Source organism: Myotis nattereri, assembly GCF_964212035.1.
Source record: "Myotis nattereri genome assembly, chromosome: 15".
NCBI lineage: Eukaryota > Metazoa > Chordata > Mammalia > Chiroptera > Vespertilionidae > Myotis > Myotis nattereri.
In genome coordinates this window covers 12,690,851-12,707,456 of record NC_138090.1, presented here as the reverse complement: position 1 = coordinate 12,707,456, position 16,606 = coordinate 12,690,851, and the positions used below count along the sequence as shown (strand labels likewise).

Below are 16,606 nucleotides of genomic sequence, written 5' to 3'. Positions count from 1 at the left end.
CTCTTACCCACCTTGAATTAAGATGCTCTAAAGCAGCCCCCTAGCCCCCACCTCCCTCCTCAGCTCAGACCTCAACATCCACGGCTTCTTCGTTCTCCCCTCCAGGGGCCTGCAAATGCTGTGTGTCCACCCTGGTCAGCTCCTCCCCAGGGTTCTCGGTCCATGTGGAGGCCTCACTCTCCATCCAGGGACACACCCCAGACTCCCCTCCCCCTCACGGATAGCTAAATGCTGTCTTATGAGCTCCACCTTCTAAATCTCTCTCATCCATCTCCCCTGCTCCCCACCTCCATCACCCTGTCCCCTCTTTTCTGGCCACTGGCCACCTCTCCTCCCTAATGCCATTCCTGCGAACCCACCCACACTCCACAGGGATTTTTCCCCTTTCACATCTAGCTCTGACCCTCCTCTACCCCAGACCCTTTATGCCTCCCCAGTAGCCCTGGGAGAATCCCAGGCTCCAGCCCCACAGGTCCTTTCAGCCCCACAAACACTCTGCGCTCTCTCACCTCTGAGCTTGCACACCAGCTCTTCCCTCAGCTTCAAACATTTCATTCCCTTCTCTCTGCCTTGGCATTTGTTTTTTTCACCAGATGAGGTAGGCTCCTCCTTTTCTCTGCCTCCCATAGCCCCTGCCTGCCCTCCGTATAACCCTTACTTGCTAAGTACCCATGTCCCTCCCAACATACTGTGCTTCCCTCACCACTGTCGCCTCCCCAGTGCCTAGAACAGAACTTGACATAGCACAGGCACTCAAGGGGTATTTGCTGCATGGATGAATGAATTTATTAATCATTGCATGGATGGATTGTCATGTAGGTGGCTTTGGTGGCTGGGGGTGGGGGGACGAGGGGAGATACTACATAAGCTGTAGCCAGTGCCTGCCCCTGGCAGCAGGTGGCTGGAGGGAGAAGGCCACGTCACCTCCAGCAGGCTGGGTGCATTTTTTTTATTTTAATGGCCTGGCAGTGAGGTGCGTGCATGGCGGAGGCCTGCAGAAGAGGTAATGCCGAGAGGGTATGCCCATCTCTAATTATTGCTTGAGTCATTCTGGCAATGTCAGCTGCCCGCCCCAGAGAGCTGGGTCACGTCCATCACAGTGTGAGCTCAGGGTGGGGCTGCCGCCACTGGCAGTGGGAAGAAGACCAGAGGAGGTTCCCAGGGACCTTTGGATCTTGGAGAACAGAGGCAGCTCTAGGCTTGGAACATGCTCAGCTCTTGTCCTTCCTGTCCCCCGGGGCAGCTGAAGAGTGTCTCCTGACTTGGGGATCCCATCAAGAAGCCTAGAGGGTGGCCAAGGAGCAAGCCAGCTGAAGAGGGGGGTCCACAGCACCCCCAGGCAGGGAGCCTTAGATGGTTTGGTGTCTGCTGACATGGAAGCCCTTGGGAAGATGGTGTCCTAGTGGCCAGCCGGGCAGCCGGGCAGCTCAGGCCCGGAAGGAGGCCTTGACCAGACGGCCCATCAGTGGCTGTGGTGGCCGGAAGTTGTTCACCATGTGGATCCTCTCGTCGTCCACTGAGGTGAAATGCAGGCCCCGAAACTTCTCCATCTTGAGGAGGCAAAAGAGAAACTCAGGGCAGAATGGGGGATGCTGTGATACCCTCTGATCCCAGACACATCCTCTGGCATACCTGGCCCAGCCAGCTCTGCCTCTCCTCCCTCCTCTTCCCCTTAGGGTGTGTCCCCAATTCTCCCCACTCCTTCTCTCTCTGGGACCCCCGTCTCATTTATTTATTCACTCAAGAGCCACTGACCCTGCTTCACCTACTTCCAGTTCCGATCCCATCTAGTGAACACTTGTCAGCAAAAGTAACATTTAAGATTCGAACACAGTTGGCGAGATCTCAGGACCCAGGGATCTCCCCTCCCAGCCTGTGTCTACGTCCTAATGACCATCCATCAAGCTAACTCCCACCTAAGAATCTAAACGTTTATTAGCAAAAGATGGGAGTCTCCATGGTGGGCCCACAGGCTGTGGGTTGCTGGTTGGGAGAGTCCCACTGCTGGGGTGGACCCCGAAGGCCACATCCCTCCACCTGGAGGACTGACCTGCCTTTCAGAGATGCTGATGGGCTCTCGGAGCACAATCCAGGTGACGCTCTCACTCAGAGGGGGCGTGGTCAAGGAGCCGGGGTAGGTCCAGTAGTGCCGGCTGGCAGGCAGGAGGCAGTTGGGCTGGAAGCAGCTGAACTGGGCCGTGGTGCCCTGCATAGGGAAGGGAGCCCAGAAATCAGCATAGACCTCCCACCAGGACCAGACCTGCAGCCCCCCTCCCTGTTCCTGTCAGGGGGATCTAGGCTTCTCCTTGGCTCATGGATGCAAATAGTGGGCAAATGCCTGTGATCCCCGATGCCATCTCCCAGCCAGGACCAGGCCCTGTCCACCCATTTGCTCGTATGTAAAAGCTGCAGGAGCTCTTTGGCCACATGTCTTGTCCCTTGCCTTCAGCGGCCCTTAGTGGCACTGCCCGCGGGACAACCGTTAATGAATGTGACAAGTATCTTATCAATCCTATACCCACCGAGATGGCACGCTGGGCACTCCATGGGACCCCTGACCCTGGTGAAGAGGAGTCAGGTGCAGGATGCTGCAGGCGCTCACCTGCCCGCTTCATCTCACCGAGGGTTTACTACCAGAGTGGAAGAGTGGTCCGCTCCATGATGTAGCCTCTTCCCTTCCCCCCACTAGGCTGCTCTGGGTCAGAGGCATGGACCCCTGGTCTCACCTTAAACCGAACCATGTAGAGTGCGTCTGTCAGACGGTTCATGTAGGGGTGTTCAGCCCCGATCTGTCAGGGAGAGGGTAGTGTGAGCCCGGCACCACTGGATTCTGAAAATAGGGGCAGTTCCAGGCCTTTCATGCCCTCCCCCCACCCTGGCCCTGGGTAAACCCCGCCCTCACCTCCAAGAAGACACCGACCACAGCCAGTCCGTCGGGTGCTGAGGCCGCCTCCCCAAAGGTGCTGTACTTCTTGGCGTTCCAATGGACCAGGTGCAGCTATAGGGTTAACAACAGGCCAGACCAGTGCTCAGCACTCCCTGGGCCACAGGAGCTCAGAGCAAGGCTTCTCTCACTCCCATCAGACTCCTGGCTCCTCTGAAGGAAGGACAGGCTGCCCAACCAACCTCCCGGGGCCTAGCTAGCATCCTATGTGGCCCTGGGGAGCCCCCAAAGGGCACAGAAGCATCCGCCCTGCTCTGGGCCCAACCCTTTCCTGAGCCCCAGGGAACCAAAGAGGAATCCGGCTCAGGCCCTGCCCTCCATGAACTAACTATAAAATAGATAATGACCGTCCAGGGACACGCCCTGAGGAAGAGGCACTTGCACTGAGTCCAAAGAATAATTAGGGGGTAATCAGGCGGGACCTTGGGGGAAAGGTATTCCAGGAAGACTACCTGGAGGTATGGGTGTGAAAGAGCCAGGTGTGGGCTGCGGCTTCATCACCTGCAGTGCAGCGTGGGGACGTGTAGGGGAGGAGGAGGCTCAGCAAGGCCTTGAATGCTAAACACAGTCCTCGAAGGCTTATTAGCAAGGGTGTGGCGGGACTGGATTTGTCCTGCAGAAAATTCCTTCTGCACACACAGACCCGGGCAGCAGTGGGCAGAGTTCAGGTAGAAGATCCTGGGCTGGGGGTGGGTGGAGGACGTTTCTCCCAGACACTGGGTGCTTGTCCTCAGTCTCTCCAGAACTCCATACCAGGCACCTGCTAAACCCCTGACTATCCAGTCCCCCACTCCTTCCCCAAAGGGGTTCCCACTGAGGAGGGCCCTTACCTCGCAGGGGAATGACTTGCCGTCCACCATGTGCTCTGAGCCCACATTGTGCATCTGGCCCCAGTGGAAATGGAACTGCTTGAGCCGGTAGGGCCCATCCAGGGGGCCCCCAGTCACCACTGCGGGTAGAAGTGGGGCGTGTAGCAATCCATGTGAGAGAGTCCACAACAACCGGCAGGTGCTGGTGCCAGGATCAGGGCAGGACCCAAGAGGGAGGTACATTTCTCATTTGGAAAATTGGTTGGGCTAACTGGTCTTGGGTCAGTCTCCACTCTGTTCCCTGGTCCCTTAGCTGGGCCAGGGCAGAAGTCCTGGCAGCCTGCAGGTGGCAGAGAGTGTGGCACTGACAGAATACATCTCTCCATTCTCCCCACTCCTGACCAATTTTGCATGGAAGCTGGAACCTTGCCTCTAACCCCACCCCACCCCCCCACCCCCCAATTATCACTAACAATATGTCCCCCATGTCTGGAGCGCTGACCGAGGATTGAGTCAGAAGGATTATTTTGTTTAGTTCTCATAGTAGCTCATGAGGGCTAGAACCTATTATCTCTATTTTGTAAAGGAAGAGGCCAAGGCACAGAGAGGGCAAGGCATTTGCCCAGGGTCACACAGCAAGGCACTGAGCTAGGAGATAAGCCTGCATATCCTTTGTAAGTCCAGAGCCCAAGCCCCTAATCACCAGGCCATGCTGCCTCCTCAGGACCTAGTGTCCAGAGGCCAGCTCCTGAGGGTCCCCACTCTGGTGGCTGGACCCAGATACCTCCAATGGTGGGCCCCATTTGTGCTGGTTTTATGACTTTCCCACCCTGATATCTGGTGAGCTGGGGCCACGCCTAAGGCCTCCTGAGACTTATTGAATTTCTAGCTGAAAGGGATCTGGCAGTGGAGGGAGCTCCTGCCAGGCCTGAATGTGAGCCCCTGGATCAGGTGACTGCCCTGGGCTCAGAGTTCCATTAGACCTCTTCAGGATGGTGACCAGGCCAGGGCCTTGCCCCCTGTGGGCCCCTGGAGGAGGAGGAGGAGGAGGAGGAGGAGGAGGAGGAGGAGGAGGAGGAGGAGAAGGAGGAGGAGGAGGAGGAAGAGCAGGAGGGGGAAGAAGAGGAGGAGAGAGGACAATCCTTGCTATCTGTCCTGCCTTATCTGAGAAGCAGGGCCTTCAGGCTGAGCTCCCTGACACGGCCTGTGGGGACCTCCCCTCCCCCTCTGAGCATGCTCTACCTGGGACCCAAGTGTGGTCTCTCAGAGAACGAACTCTTTCCCTAACCCCTTGAACTTGGCTCCCTTGGCCTCTTGCTGACCATAAAACACACTGCCATTCACTGTGCACTTACTGTATTCTGAACTCCATCGGTGTCAGCCCCCACAGAGACCTTGAGGGGGACACAGGTTATCCCTATTGGACAAACGTGAGACTAAGGCTCAGAAAAGTAGGTGTTCTGTCCAGGGCCACACAGCTATTGAGTGGCACAGCTCCAATCATCTCTCCCCCAAACCTACCTTCTTCCCACTGGCTCCCTGCCCTCTCAGGCCTGGGTGTTCTGGTAGGGGAGGGAACCCCAGCGGACTTAACAGTGAGCCCCTGTGTCAGTGGTTCAGGGGCCTGTCCCTTGGGCTTTCTACCCCCACCCCATACAGTGGCCTTCATTGAGCTACTGCTGTCTGAATTGAACCCTCAGTGGCCTCCGTTTAGAAGGTACAGCCATATGAAAACTGCTCCTTCATAAACTTAACCTAAGGTTGGTTATCAAGAGCCCCATGTCCCTCTCCAAAGCTCTGGGTGAGAGGCTTTTCCTACAATTTAGTACCAGGAAATGCTGTTTCTCTTCTGAGGATCTGCTGGATTTGCTCCCTTCTGCAGCAAGAACTATAACTGATCCTCTTTCCCTTTTTTCCTAGCCTAGCAGGGAACTCAGAGCTAAGCAACTAAAATCAGTCCCATCTGACTTCCCTCCTCTTCAAATTTTTTTTTTTTTAAACTTCAGAGAGGAAGGGAGAGGGAGAGAGAAATAGAAACATCAATAAGGACAGAGAATGATTGATTGGCTGCCTCCTGCATGCTCCCCACGGGGGATCAAGCCAGCAACCGGGGCAGGTACCCTGACTGGGAATCAAATATGACCTCCTGACTCATAGGTCAATGCTCAACCACTGAGCCATGCCGGTTGGGCTGCCCTTTGATTTTTTTATTTGAAACTTAAGTTCCCTTGAGGAACTTTTATTATGTGCATGGAGGAGAGCAGGCGGGGTAGGCAGAGTTCCTGTCGCTTTCTTACACAAGAAACTCCAGCAAGTTTCCTCCTTGCCCCACTCCACCCCTCATAAGTCTGATCATAAGGACACAATTCCTTCACGGAGGAGCACTTCTGAGGCCCTCTGCCTAGGAATTTATCATAAAAGAGCCTGGACTTTAATCCCAGGGCAAAGAGACCTTGGAAAGAGTGCCATGAATTCCTGCTGGCCTCACTCTGGCCCAAGATCTTGAGGTTGAATGTGGGCTGGAAAGAAGACCTTTGGAGTTGGACTGTCTGGTTTGTGCCCTCCCCAGCTCACTGAGTCTCTACTTGCCTATCTTTTTTTTTTTTTTAATCCTCATTCAAAGATATATTTACATATTTTTATTGATTTTTAGAGAAAGAGAAGAAGGAAGGAGGGAGGGGAGAGAGTGAGATGATGTGAGAGAGAAACATTGATCAGCTGTCTGTTGTACCTGCCTGTCTCCACTGGGGATCAAAGCCACAACCTAGGTATGTGCTCTGACTGGGAATCAAGCCCACAGCCTTTGGTGTACAGGACGATGCTCCAACCGAGCCACCAGGCCAGGGCACCTACTTGCCCATCTTAGAGGTAGATTCTTGAGAGGAATAAAAGCTGCCTGTGACCTTAGCAAGGGGCCTGGCACAGAACATTTTCGTTCCTTTCTCTCTGCTGGGCTTGGCCAGAGCACACACAGAGGAGGGTTTAGCCTTAGGCCACACAGCCCTACAGTGATGGGGCAGGGAGAGAAGTGAAAACAAACCTGACCTAAAGCACTAAATAGAAGAGAAGGAAGGGAAGTAGCATTTCTTGAGCTTCTGAGCATCTGCTGTGTGCCAGCACTACAAACATCGCTTCAGTTTTTCATTTTTCCTCTCTATGACCCTAGGGAGCAAAATAAGGTCTTATTACTCTCATTTTATGCCTAAGGAGGCCGAGGCTCAGGCCGCGGCTTCACAGCTGGCGAGAGGTGGAGCCTTTCCCCCCACACCGCATGCTGCCCCTCCTGTGCCTGCCCCAAACAGGGTTCGTTCCCCAGGTGGAGCGGTGCCAGAGTCTGTGAGGGGCCGCTTACCAGATCGATCGTCGCTGTCGTTGAAGTCCACCTGGACAGAGTGGCCATTGTTGGCAAGGCTGAGGGATGTGCAGGCCTCATAGGAAAGCTGCAGTGGCTTCAGGCTGGGCGAATACACAGCCTGTCTGGATATGATATTGATTGGTGATTGGCGGTCTCCCTGGGCAATGGGATACAGCTTGTACCACTGTGAGGGGCCTGCAGGTGGGGAGAGGGTAAGGACTCAGGCCAGCCCAGGTGTCTCCCGGGTGTCCTTTCAGACCTTGGCCGCTGCTTCAGAGCTGTGTGGCCCGGAGCTCCAATCCCAGCTCTGCCACTTACCCTTCATTTCCTTGTCTTCGAAAGGACCTCATGAAAACTCACCACCCAGAGCTGATAGGAGGCCCAGAGAGGTGATGCGTGGAAGAGAGCACAATACAGCCATCGGCTGAGGGGTGGTTCTGGGCAGTGGGTCCTCCCAACATCCAGTCCATGGTCAGAGGGGCCCCTCCCTCCCCAGGCATCTGAAGCTCCTGACCTGACCCTACCAGGAATCTGGCCTTTTCCTGCACCTTGGGTATGTTCGGGTTGCTGTTTGTGATAATGATAATAAATGCTCCCATCCTCCTGGCTTTGGCTGTGTGACATGCATTTGTTCCTTACAGCCACGTTGTGAAGCAGAAACCAAGGTGGTCCTCATTTCACAGAGGAGAGGACTGAAGGCCACTCAGGTATGTGCACACATGCACTTGGGCACTGGTATAAACACAGCACATGCATGAACTGCCCCCAGCTGTCCTCCGCAGGCGTGTGCCTACCGATCCAGAGATTCTCACATATGCACCCATGTGCATAGTGACCGGAGCTCACTGGGCCCTGAGCAGCGAGGCCCAGCAACACACATGTGTACAAACACACACATACCCTGCTGACTATACCTGACACACACATATGCACCCTTATCCAGAGACTGCCTGTTGCAAACCCAGACCTGCACTAAGGGACTACAGCAAAACACATGCTGGTACACACACACACACACACACACACACACACCTGCGTGCACACCCACACACCTGCATGCACACCCACAGGCACCCACCCCCTGCCTCCCAGAGGCTCCATCTGTAGCCGAGAGGCTTCTCCCTGGGGAACATCCTGAGATGCAGCCTATTTTTAGAGCTATTGCCGGCTGGTGCTTCTCCCTGTCTTTTGGCTTCTTAAGTTTTCCTGAGAAAATAGCAGCAGGTGCCAACAGAGCTGTGTCCCCAGTGGATGACTCAGATCGAGGTCCAGACTCACTGGGTTATTTTTTGAAGTCTCGTGAGTATGCCGCCTGCTGGCACCTCTATCCATTGTCCTTTTCTCCCTCCGTGCCCTTAAACTGGACCACCCAGGTCTGGGTGGGTGAGGGGCAGCAAGCAGTCTGAGGGTGGCTGGCCATGGGGCAGGCCTATGGGATATTGGATGCTCAGAGCGCGTGGGCAGGACTAGAAAGAAGGCTGGAGTTAGGGGATTCTGACTCTGGGGGAGCGCACGGAAGCTGGCTTGGAGCAGGTGCTGGGGGGAAGATGGTCTCGTATGGGTTGTCAAGCGCCCCTTTTCTGCCTCTCTCTCCATCTCTGCTGGTCTCTGTTGCCTCTTTCTAGCTTCTGCATGCCCAGATCTGGAGTTCTCCCCTCCAAAAGATGCTCCGGTGTCCTTGGGGTCCCAGAGGGGGCCAGATATACCACAGCATCTCTCTAACTCCCTCTGGCCCATGGCAACCTCCTGACCCCAGACTGTAGTCCTCAACCCCCAGTGACTGCCTCTCCCCAGAGAAGGGGGGTGGGGTGGGGGTTGAGGAGTGTTCCTCCCCTTGCATTTGCCCTTCTCCCACCCGCACCTGCCCTGCCTGGGTCTACCGGCAGCCTGGATCTTGGGTCCTTATTGTTCACCCCAGGGAAAGGGGGGAAACCCTTACCCGCCCCCCCCCCACTCCATCTCAGCATGGTAGGAAAAGGCCCAAAAAGGAACTGACCTGCCGCAGACCCACACTCAAGCAGCCTGCCTCTGCTCCCTTCCTCTGCATCCTACGGAAACTGAGGCAGAATGAGGAGCTATTTTCCAGGTCACACCAGGAGGATGGTGTGGGCCACGCCTCACGCCGGGACGTGTTCAGACACCCTGCTCCATGGAGATACCCAGACACATACGTGGGCACCCAAATGATCCATTCCCTCCTGTACCTGCCAACAGGTAAGCGCCGAACATCCCTCAGGGAAACTCTCCCGGGGACGCTTCGCCCTTGCCCTGGCGGAGCCGGACTCAGGAGATTCCTGCGCACTCCGCATCCCGCATCCCGCACCCACGTACCGCGCTCCGCCCCCGATCGACCTCCCTCTCCCCGCTGCGCTGGGTCACCTCCATCCCCAGTGCCCGCGAGGGGAGAGTGAGTGTGTATCGCGGCCGGCCCGGGTCCGAGTGCGTGCGGCGGTCGGGGGCTGCGCGGAGGAGGCGGCACAGTGCAGCTGGCGGCCGTGCGCTGGGGCGCAGCGCGGACTTTGCGCCAGGCGCAGGGGAGCCAGGGCTCGGGCTGGGCAGGTGGGCCGGGTTCTGGGGGGGCTGGATGGGATGGGGGTCCCGGTCTGGCCTGAAGGGTGCGGGATTTGCGGGTCCGGGAAGCCCGGCCGGGCGCGAGGGTCAGGGGGCGAGTCGCCGCGGATCCGGGCCAGCCAGGGTCTGCGCCTACCGTCCTTCTGGCCGTAGCCCCAGCCGTGGTGGCCGGTCATGCCGCCGCCGTCCCGCAGTCGTGCACCTGCCGGCTGGACTCAGTTCCGCTGGCTCAGCTGCGGCTCCCGCCCCGCTCGCTGCTGCGGAGCAGCCTCTTAAAGCGATGGCAGGCGGAGCAGTTCCCGGGAGACCCGCCCTCCCCCCCCGCCCCCCCCGCCCCCCCACTCAGGGCGAGAGAGGCCGGCCCTGCACCGCCCGGTCCGCAAGCTAGTTGAGCCCCCAGTGGAGATGCGGGGCTAGGGGGACGTAAACCTCTCCAGTCCTGGCCTGGCGACTCTCCCTCCTCCCTTCCAGCACGTGTACAGGCTCTGGGAGGAGAAACCGCTCGCGCGGAGGGGCGCCCGGGACATTCCCTCCCCTCTCCAGGCTTGTCCCCAGCAGTAAATCCCACCCCCGAGGACCTGCGCCCTGGGCCCTGCGTCCTCTGGGTTTGGAGAGTCCCCTTTAAATTGCGAATTGCACTGACCATCGTGTCCAGAACTGGAGCTTCCCCGTTTGCCAGGCACTGTGGCAGGTTCTGGGCCAAGCTTTGGGTCTATCCTGTTCTCTGAACCTCTCAGCTTCCCTAGGACATTGGGTGGTACTGCCATTAGGCCTCCTTAGGGGATGAGGCCTGAGGGGTGCAGTGACTTGCCCCGTGTCACTAGCCAGCTAGTGAGTGATTCACTCCCAGTTTGTGTCACTCCAGGTACTGCGCTCTTTACCACTCCCCTGGGGATGGGGGCCAGTGGGTCCTGTGGGTGCAGGGGTCTAGGGAGCCTTGGGGGAGGGCAAGGGCTGTCCAAACCCCTAGCCCAGGGAAAGCCAGAGCCTTCAAGGCAAGTGGGGCTTTTTGTTACTAACGAGCAGCATGAAGACAGACAGGTCCATACACACCAGCTGGCTCACCCTTGGATCCAAGTTGCAGACCTTGCCTCCCACCCTCTCATTCTCTCCATGGCTTCTTCATTCTGTCCGGACTCTCTGCCTGTCCCTGTGCAGCCCACTGTTTGTCCCTCCTTTTCTTGCCTCCCATGACTTTCGGCACACATGCAGGGAGCTCAGGCCCCTCAAACGCAGTCAACCTCATTGCCTGCGGAGCTTGGCCCAACGTTTTCCCACCCTCTAGGTCGGGGCCTTGCTGTGTCCTCCACCTGGTACATCCTTTGTCTTCCACCTGCTCGTTCCAACCTGGCCCAACCTAATACATCTTAGGATGTGCCTTGTGCCACGACTAGGGCCAGTGTCTGGCTACGACAAACAGATGGGTGGGTGGAAGGACAGGAAATGATCCCACCACGGTGCCTGTACCCAACAGGAGTTAAAGGGCCATTTGTAGAATGTCTGCTGGTCTGACCTTGACCAGAGGAGACTTTTTCAGGCCCTGCTCTTGGCTGTCCTTGTGAAGGATTCTGCCATTCTGTCTGTCTGACTCCCCTGCATCTCCATGGCTGTCTTAATCAGTTCCCCTCTCCTCGGCCCTGAACCCCAGTTCCCCAGGAAGACTTGTGGAGATGAATTGACAACTTTCAAGGTAAGTCAGTGATTTCTCAGCCCTGCCTAGATACCCTTCTCTGACCCAGGAGCAGGAAGGGGCTCTTAATATAAATTTGACCCTCAGGTGTGGACGGGGGACTCATGATAGAGATGCAAGAGTGGCCCCAAGACCAGCAAATGAGAGAGAAGGCAACGTTGCCAAGGCCCCAGGTCTCCAAGCCAGAAATGTCATCTTCAGACCAAGAAGGTGAACGCCTGCTTCCACGTGACCTGCAGCCTCTGTTCAGCTCACAGAGGAGCCTGCCTTCTCCTGGGGGAGTTGTCACACCCTCAGGACCTGTGTCTACTTCATTGACCCACTTCCCTCTCACAGTGACCCAGGCCTTCTCCAAATTTACTTATAGTGCTGAAACCGGTTTGGCTCAGTGGATAGAGCGTCAACCTGCGGACTGAAGGATCCCAGGTTCGATTCCGGTCAAGGGCATGTACCTGGGTTGCGGGCACATCCCCGGTGGGGGATGTGCAGGAGGCGGCTGATCGATGTTTCTCTCTCATCGATGTTTCTGACTCTCTATCTCTCTCCCTTCCTCTCTGTAAAAAATCAATAAAATATATTTAAAAAAAATTTACTTATAGCATTAAAAATAAATTGGAATTATTTGTATAGTTTTGCATCCAGTGTCATCTGCACAGCACTCCTGGGGGGATTTCACCCCATTTTACAGATGAGGAAAGCAAGGCTCAGGGAAGTTTAATTATGGTGCATAGTGAGTGACAAAGCAAGGATGAAAACCCAAGGCTGCTGAGTCCCTTATTCAGTATGTCTAAAATCACAGGGAGGGGGGAGAAGTGGATTTTCAATTTGGTTGTCATTTGTGTATATATGCTTTGCATATATATATGCATGACTCTGGAAGGAGTTAAGAGAAACTAGGGAGGATATTTGCCTCCAAGGAGGAGAGAGGGAGACCAGAAGGGCGGGGGAGGAGGAGGAATAGGGGTGGGAGGGACACACTGTACTGCCTCCTCCTTTCAAAAGAACGAAAATGTGTACAGTTGACTCTTGAACAGCATGGGTTTGAACCGCACAGCTCCACTTATACATGGATTTTTTTCCCAATAAATACATTCAGTACTATAAATGTATTTTCTCTTTCTTATGATTTTCTTAGTAGCATTTTCTTTTTTCTGGCTTAGTTGACTGTAAGAATACAGCATATGACACATATAACATACAAAATATGTGTGAATAGACTGTGTTATCAGTAAAGCTTCCGGTCAACAGTAGGCTATGACTAGTTAAGTTTTAGGGGAGTCAAAAGTGATATGTGGAATTTCGACTGCATGGGTGTGGATTGGTGTCACTAACCCACGCATTGTCCAAGAGTCAACTGGATTACCTCTTTAACAACCAAATAAAAGTTGATCCAATTCTTTCCTTCCTGCAGCTTGACTATCAAAAATTTCCTCCCAGTGCTGGAGTGCTGGGAACTCAGGAAGATGAGAGGCGCCGATGGAGCCTGCCTGTCTCAGATGCAGCCCCAGTTGTCCCGGCAGCCATTCAGGTCAACTTGGTAAAGCCCGCGCCCTCATTCAGGCGCCTCCTGTCTCAATTACGTGCTGTCATTAAAGCTGAGTTGATTTCACTGCTCTGGAGTTTACTCTTTGGTCTCATTGGTGTCAGTGGCTCCTGGATTTTGCTGTTTCTAGAGGAAGGAGAGCATGGGGATGTGAGGGCTGTGCTGAAGGGCTGGGGAGGAGAGCAGGAGCAGCTTGCATAGCCACACCTCATTCATCAAGCAACTTTGACCTGATTTCACTTTCCTTCTTGAAGGTACAGTGTTTTTGCTCTATAGCTGATAAGAGGCTCATCCCTACCTTGTCCACCTCAAGGGCATTCCTGTGAGCATTGGTTGAAAAAACAGGTGTCCAACGCTGCACCAACAAGCAGAATCATGCCTGCTCTTCATAGTATATTATGCACAGGACCAACAGGCAGGCTAGAAGCCCTATGGCCTAGAGATTCTAAGATCAGAATTATCATGTCTTGTGTGTGTGTGTGTGTGTGTGTGTGTGTGTGTTTTAAAAACATTTCCACTCCAAGCATGTGTGGGGATGTGTGCAGCAAGCAGTGGGATATAATGATCCTAGGCTGTGGACTCAAGACAGATCTGGGCTTGGCTTCCAGCATCACTGGCTGTGTGACCTGGGGCAAGTTGCTTCACCTCTCTGAGTCTGTTTTCTCATCTGTAAGATGGGACTAGAGAGTCTAGAAGGCTAATAGTACAGTCAGGTAAGGTGATTCCTGGCACCAAGGATGCACCCCTGAGACCCTAGGAACTCTGTTCTTTCCCCTTTCCTTACCTTGTTGGGCCCATTTAAAACCCCAAACATTCCTTTGCCAATTATCGTAGTGGCAACTATTCACTGCAGAACATTTGGAAGAATCAGAAAAGCATATAGAAGAAAATTTAAACAACTGATCATGTGACTCAAGAATCAGCACTGTTAACATTCTAGTGACCATCCTGCCTGGCTTTTTTTGATACATATTAGTCATACTTAAAAAACAATCAGAATCACATGTATTCACATGTATAGCTTTGTGATCAGTTCCCCTCCCTACCCCCCTCTCACACACCCAATGCCCTATGGTTAGCATTTTCCTGTTTGGTCAGCCTTGGAGAACTTGACACTTAACAACTGCACAATGGTCTAGGTCAGTGGTCGGCAAACTCATTAGTCAACAGAGCCAAATATCAATAGCACAACGATTGAAATTTCTTTTGAGAGCCAAATTTTTTAAACTTAAACTATATAGGTAGGTACATTGTTATTAACTTAATTAGGGTACTCCTAAGGCTTAGGAAGAGCCACACTCAAGGGGCCAAAGAGCCGCATGTGGCTCTCCAGCTGCAGTTTGCCGACCACGGGTTTAGTATATGAGTTATTTCCAGTTTTCATTATTATAAATAGCACTGCAGGGAACATTCATATTTATACATCTTTGTGTGTGTCTGATGCTTTCTTGGGATAAACTGCTAGAAGTGGGGTTACCATATATGATGACATATACATTACCAGTAAGGCATTTAAAAATGTAAAGTAGTTTCAGAAATGCATTCTTTCATTCAACAAGCATCTGTTGAAGATTTATTAGATGCCAAGTACTGGGCCAGGCATGGGTGATACAACTGTGAGCATGACAGACCCACAGCTGTTTTGGGAGGGGTGGGAAAGAGAGGTAAATTATTGGTCAATAAAAACCAGGGTGAGAAGGGCTAGGATGGGCAAAGGGCAGGCAGAGAAGGTTAGTGGCCGAGGCCTGGGAGAGTGTCCTGGGTTGTGACTGATTCTTCCTGGCTGTTTTCCCATAGATTATAAACTCTTCTAGGGCAGAGCTAGCCCCAAACTTCCTGGGAGCTCACTAATCCAGTCTCCACCAGCTGGGACCAATAATGATGGGTAACAAAATAGACCTGAGCTGGGTCTGGCCAGATCAGTTGGGGTGATTATTTCTAATCTCTACACCACCTCTTAATAGCTGTGAGACTTTGGAATGTTACTCACCCTCCAAGCTTCTGTTCTCTTGTCTGTGAACTGGGATGAGCAATAGTGTCTGTTCATTGGATCAGCACAAATGGGCACAAAATGAGGTGATGCACATCAAGGGCCTGCCCGGCATCTAAGTGCTCAGTAATGTGGGTAGGGGCTCAGTTTTCCCATCTGTTCAGTGGGAGATTGGCCTAGATCAGAGGTTCTCAACCTTGAGAGTGCATCAGCATCACCTGGAGGGCTTGTTCAAACAATTTCCTGACCTCATCCCAGAGTTTCTGATTCAGCAGGTCTGGGATGGGGCTTGAGGATTTGCATTTCTAACAAGGTCCCGGGTGATGTTGCTGCTGCTGGTCCTGGACCACACTTTGAAAACCAGCTTAAATGAATGCAGCCATGGTTTCCTGTTCTGATACCTGATTCTTCGTCCTCCACAGTAACAAAGACTCATTCATGGGCCTTGAGTTCCCAGATGGCAGAGTTTGTATCGGTTCAATCCCCACAGCTCCAGCACAGGTGCTTTGCTATTATGGGTTGAATTGTATCCTTCAAAAGCTGTTGAAGTCCTAACCCCCAGTACTTGGGAATGTGATCTTATTTAGAAACAGGGTTTTTGGAGATGTATTCAAGTTAAGATGAGGTCATTAGGATGAGCCCTGATCCAATGCGATTGGTGTCCTTATAAGAAAAGAAGGACAGATAGAAACATGAGGGGAGAATGCCATGTGACAATGGAGGCAGCGATTGCAGTGCTGCAGCTGTAAGCCAGGGATTACCAGCAAACCACCAGAAGCTGGGAGGCAAGGAAGGACTCTTTCCTTCAGGCTTCAGTGGGAGCATACTGCCTATACCTTGGTTTCAGGCTTCTAGCTTTCAGAACTTTGAGACAATAAATTTCTGTATTTTTCAGCCAGCCAGTTTGTTACAGCAGTCCTAGGAGACTAATACATTGAGGGATTTATTTATTTATTTATTTATTTTTAAAAATATATTTTATTGATTTTTTACAGAGAGAAGGGAGAGAGATAGAGAGTTAGAAACATTGATGAGAGAGAAACATCGATCAGTTGCCTCCTGCACATCTCCTACTGGGGATATGCCTGCAACCCAGGTACATGCCCTTGACCGGAATCGAACCTGGGACCTTTCAGTCCGCAGGCCGACGCTCTATCCACTGAGCCAAACCGGTTTCGGCTGAGGGATTTATTTTTATATTTTACAGATACCACCAATACAGATCTTTTCAAAATCATACATTTTAAAAAATATATTTTTATTGATTTCAGAGAGGAAGGGAGAGGGGGAGAGAGATAGAGACATCAATGATGAAAGAGAATCACCGATCAGCTGCCTCCTGCACAACCCACACTGGGAATCAAGCCCGCAACCCAGGCATATGCCCTGACCGGGAATCGAACTGTGATCTTCTGGTTCATAGGTTGACACTGAGCCATGCTGGCTGGGCTACATTTTTTTTTCATAGTCAGTATGACTCCCCTGACCCCCCAAATTTAGGGATGTTTTCTTTCACGCAGTGCATAGGACTGCACTGAGCATGAGAAGCTAAGCAGTGAACTCTCACCCATCTCCTTTTGACCTTCCTACATTCCCTGGGCATATTTTATTATCCCTTATATTTCATCTGTCCGACTGGAGAAGGAAATGATAGCATAAGCACGTAATGTGCTGGGAGAGCCTCATGCCTTTGTTTCCCATCAG

At 53.2% G+C, this 16,606-nt stretch overlaps 1 protein-coding gene and 1 long non-coding RNA gene across 4 annotated transcripts; one reads left to right on the top strand and one right to left on the bottom strand.

The window, feature by feature from the left end:
- Positions 1-754: 754 nt before the first annotated feature.
- Positions 755-9,928, bottom strand: CA7 (carbonic anhydrase 7). 3 transcript variants are annotated; one of them, XM_081108644.1, is made up of 8 exons: positions 9,816-9,928; positions 7,106-7,303; positions 6,799-6,915; positions 3,775-4,093; positions 2,903-2,998; positions 2,727-2,789; positions 2,051-2,206; positions 755-1,550 (listed from the first exon to the last, which is right to left on the bottom strand). In XM_081108644.1, the coding sequence occupies exons 4-8, from the start codon at positions 3,994-3,996 to the stop codon at positions 1,428-1,430; spliced, it is 660 nt and encodes a 219-aa protein (XP_080964770.1). In that variant the 5' UTR covers positions 3,997-4,093; positions 6,799-6,915; positions 7,106-7,303; positions 9,816-9,928; the 3' UTR covers positions 755-1,427. The 3 variants fall into 3 exon arrangements, with proteins under 3 accessions (XP_080964770.1, XP_080964771.1, XP_080964769.1); XM_081108645.1 differs by having other exon boundaries at positions 7,106-7,230; positions 9,816-9,926; XM_081108643.1 differs by lacking the exon at positions 6,799-6,915 and having other exon boundaries at positions 3,775-3,893.
- Positions 8,320-12,983, top strand: LOC308531627. The gene is made up of 5 exons (XR_013996934.1): positions 8,320-8,407; positions 9,175-9,322; positions 11,300-11,369; positions 11,457-11,795; positions 12,781-12,983. It is a non-coding gene; the product is annotated as an uncharacterized lncRNA (long non-coding RNA).
- The last annotated feature ends 3,623 nt before the right edge of the window (positions 12,984-16,606 follow it).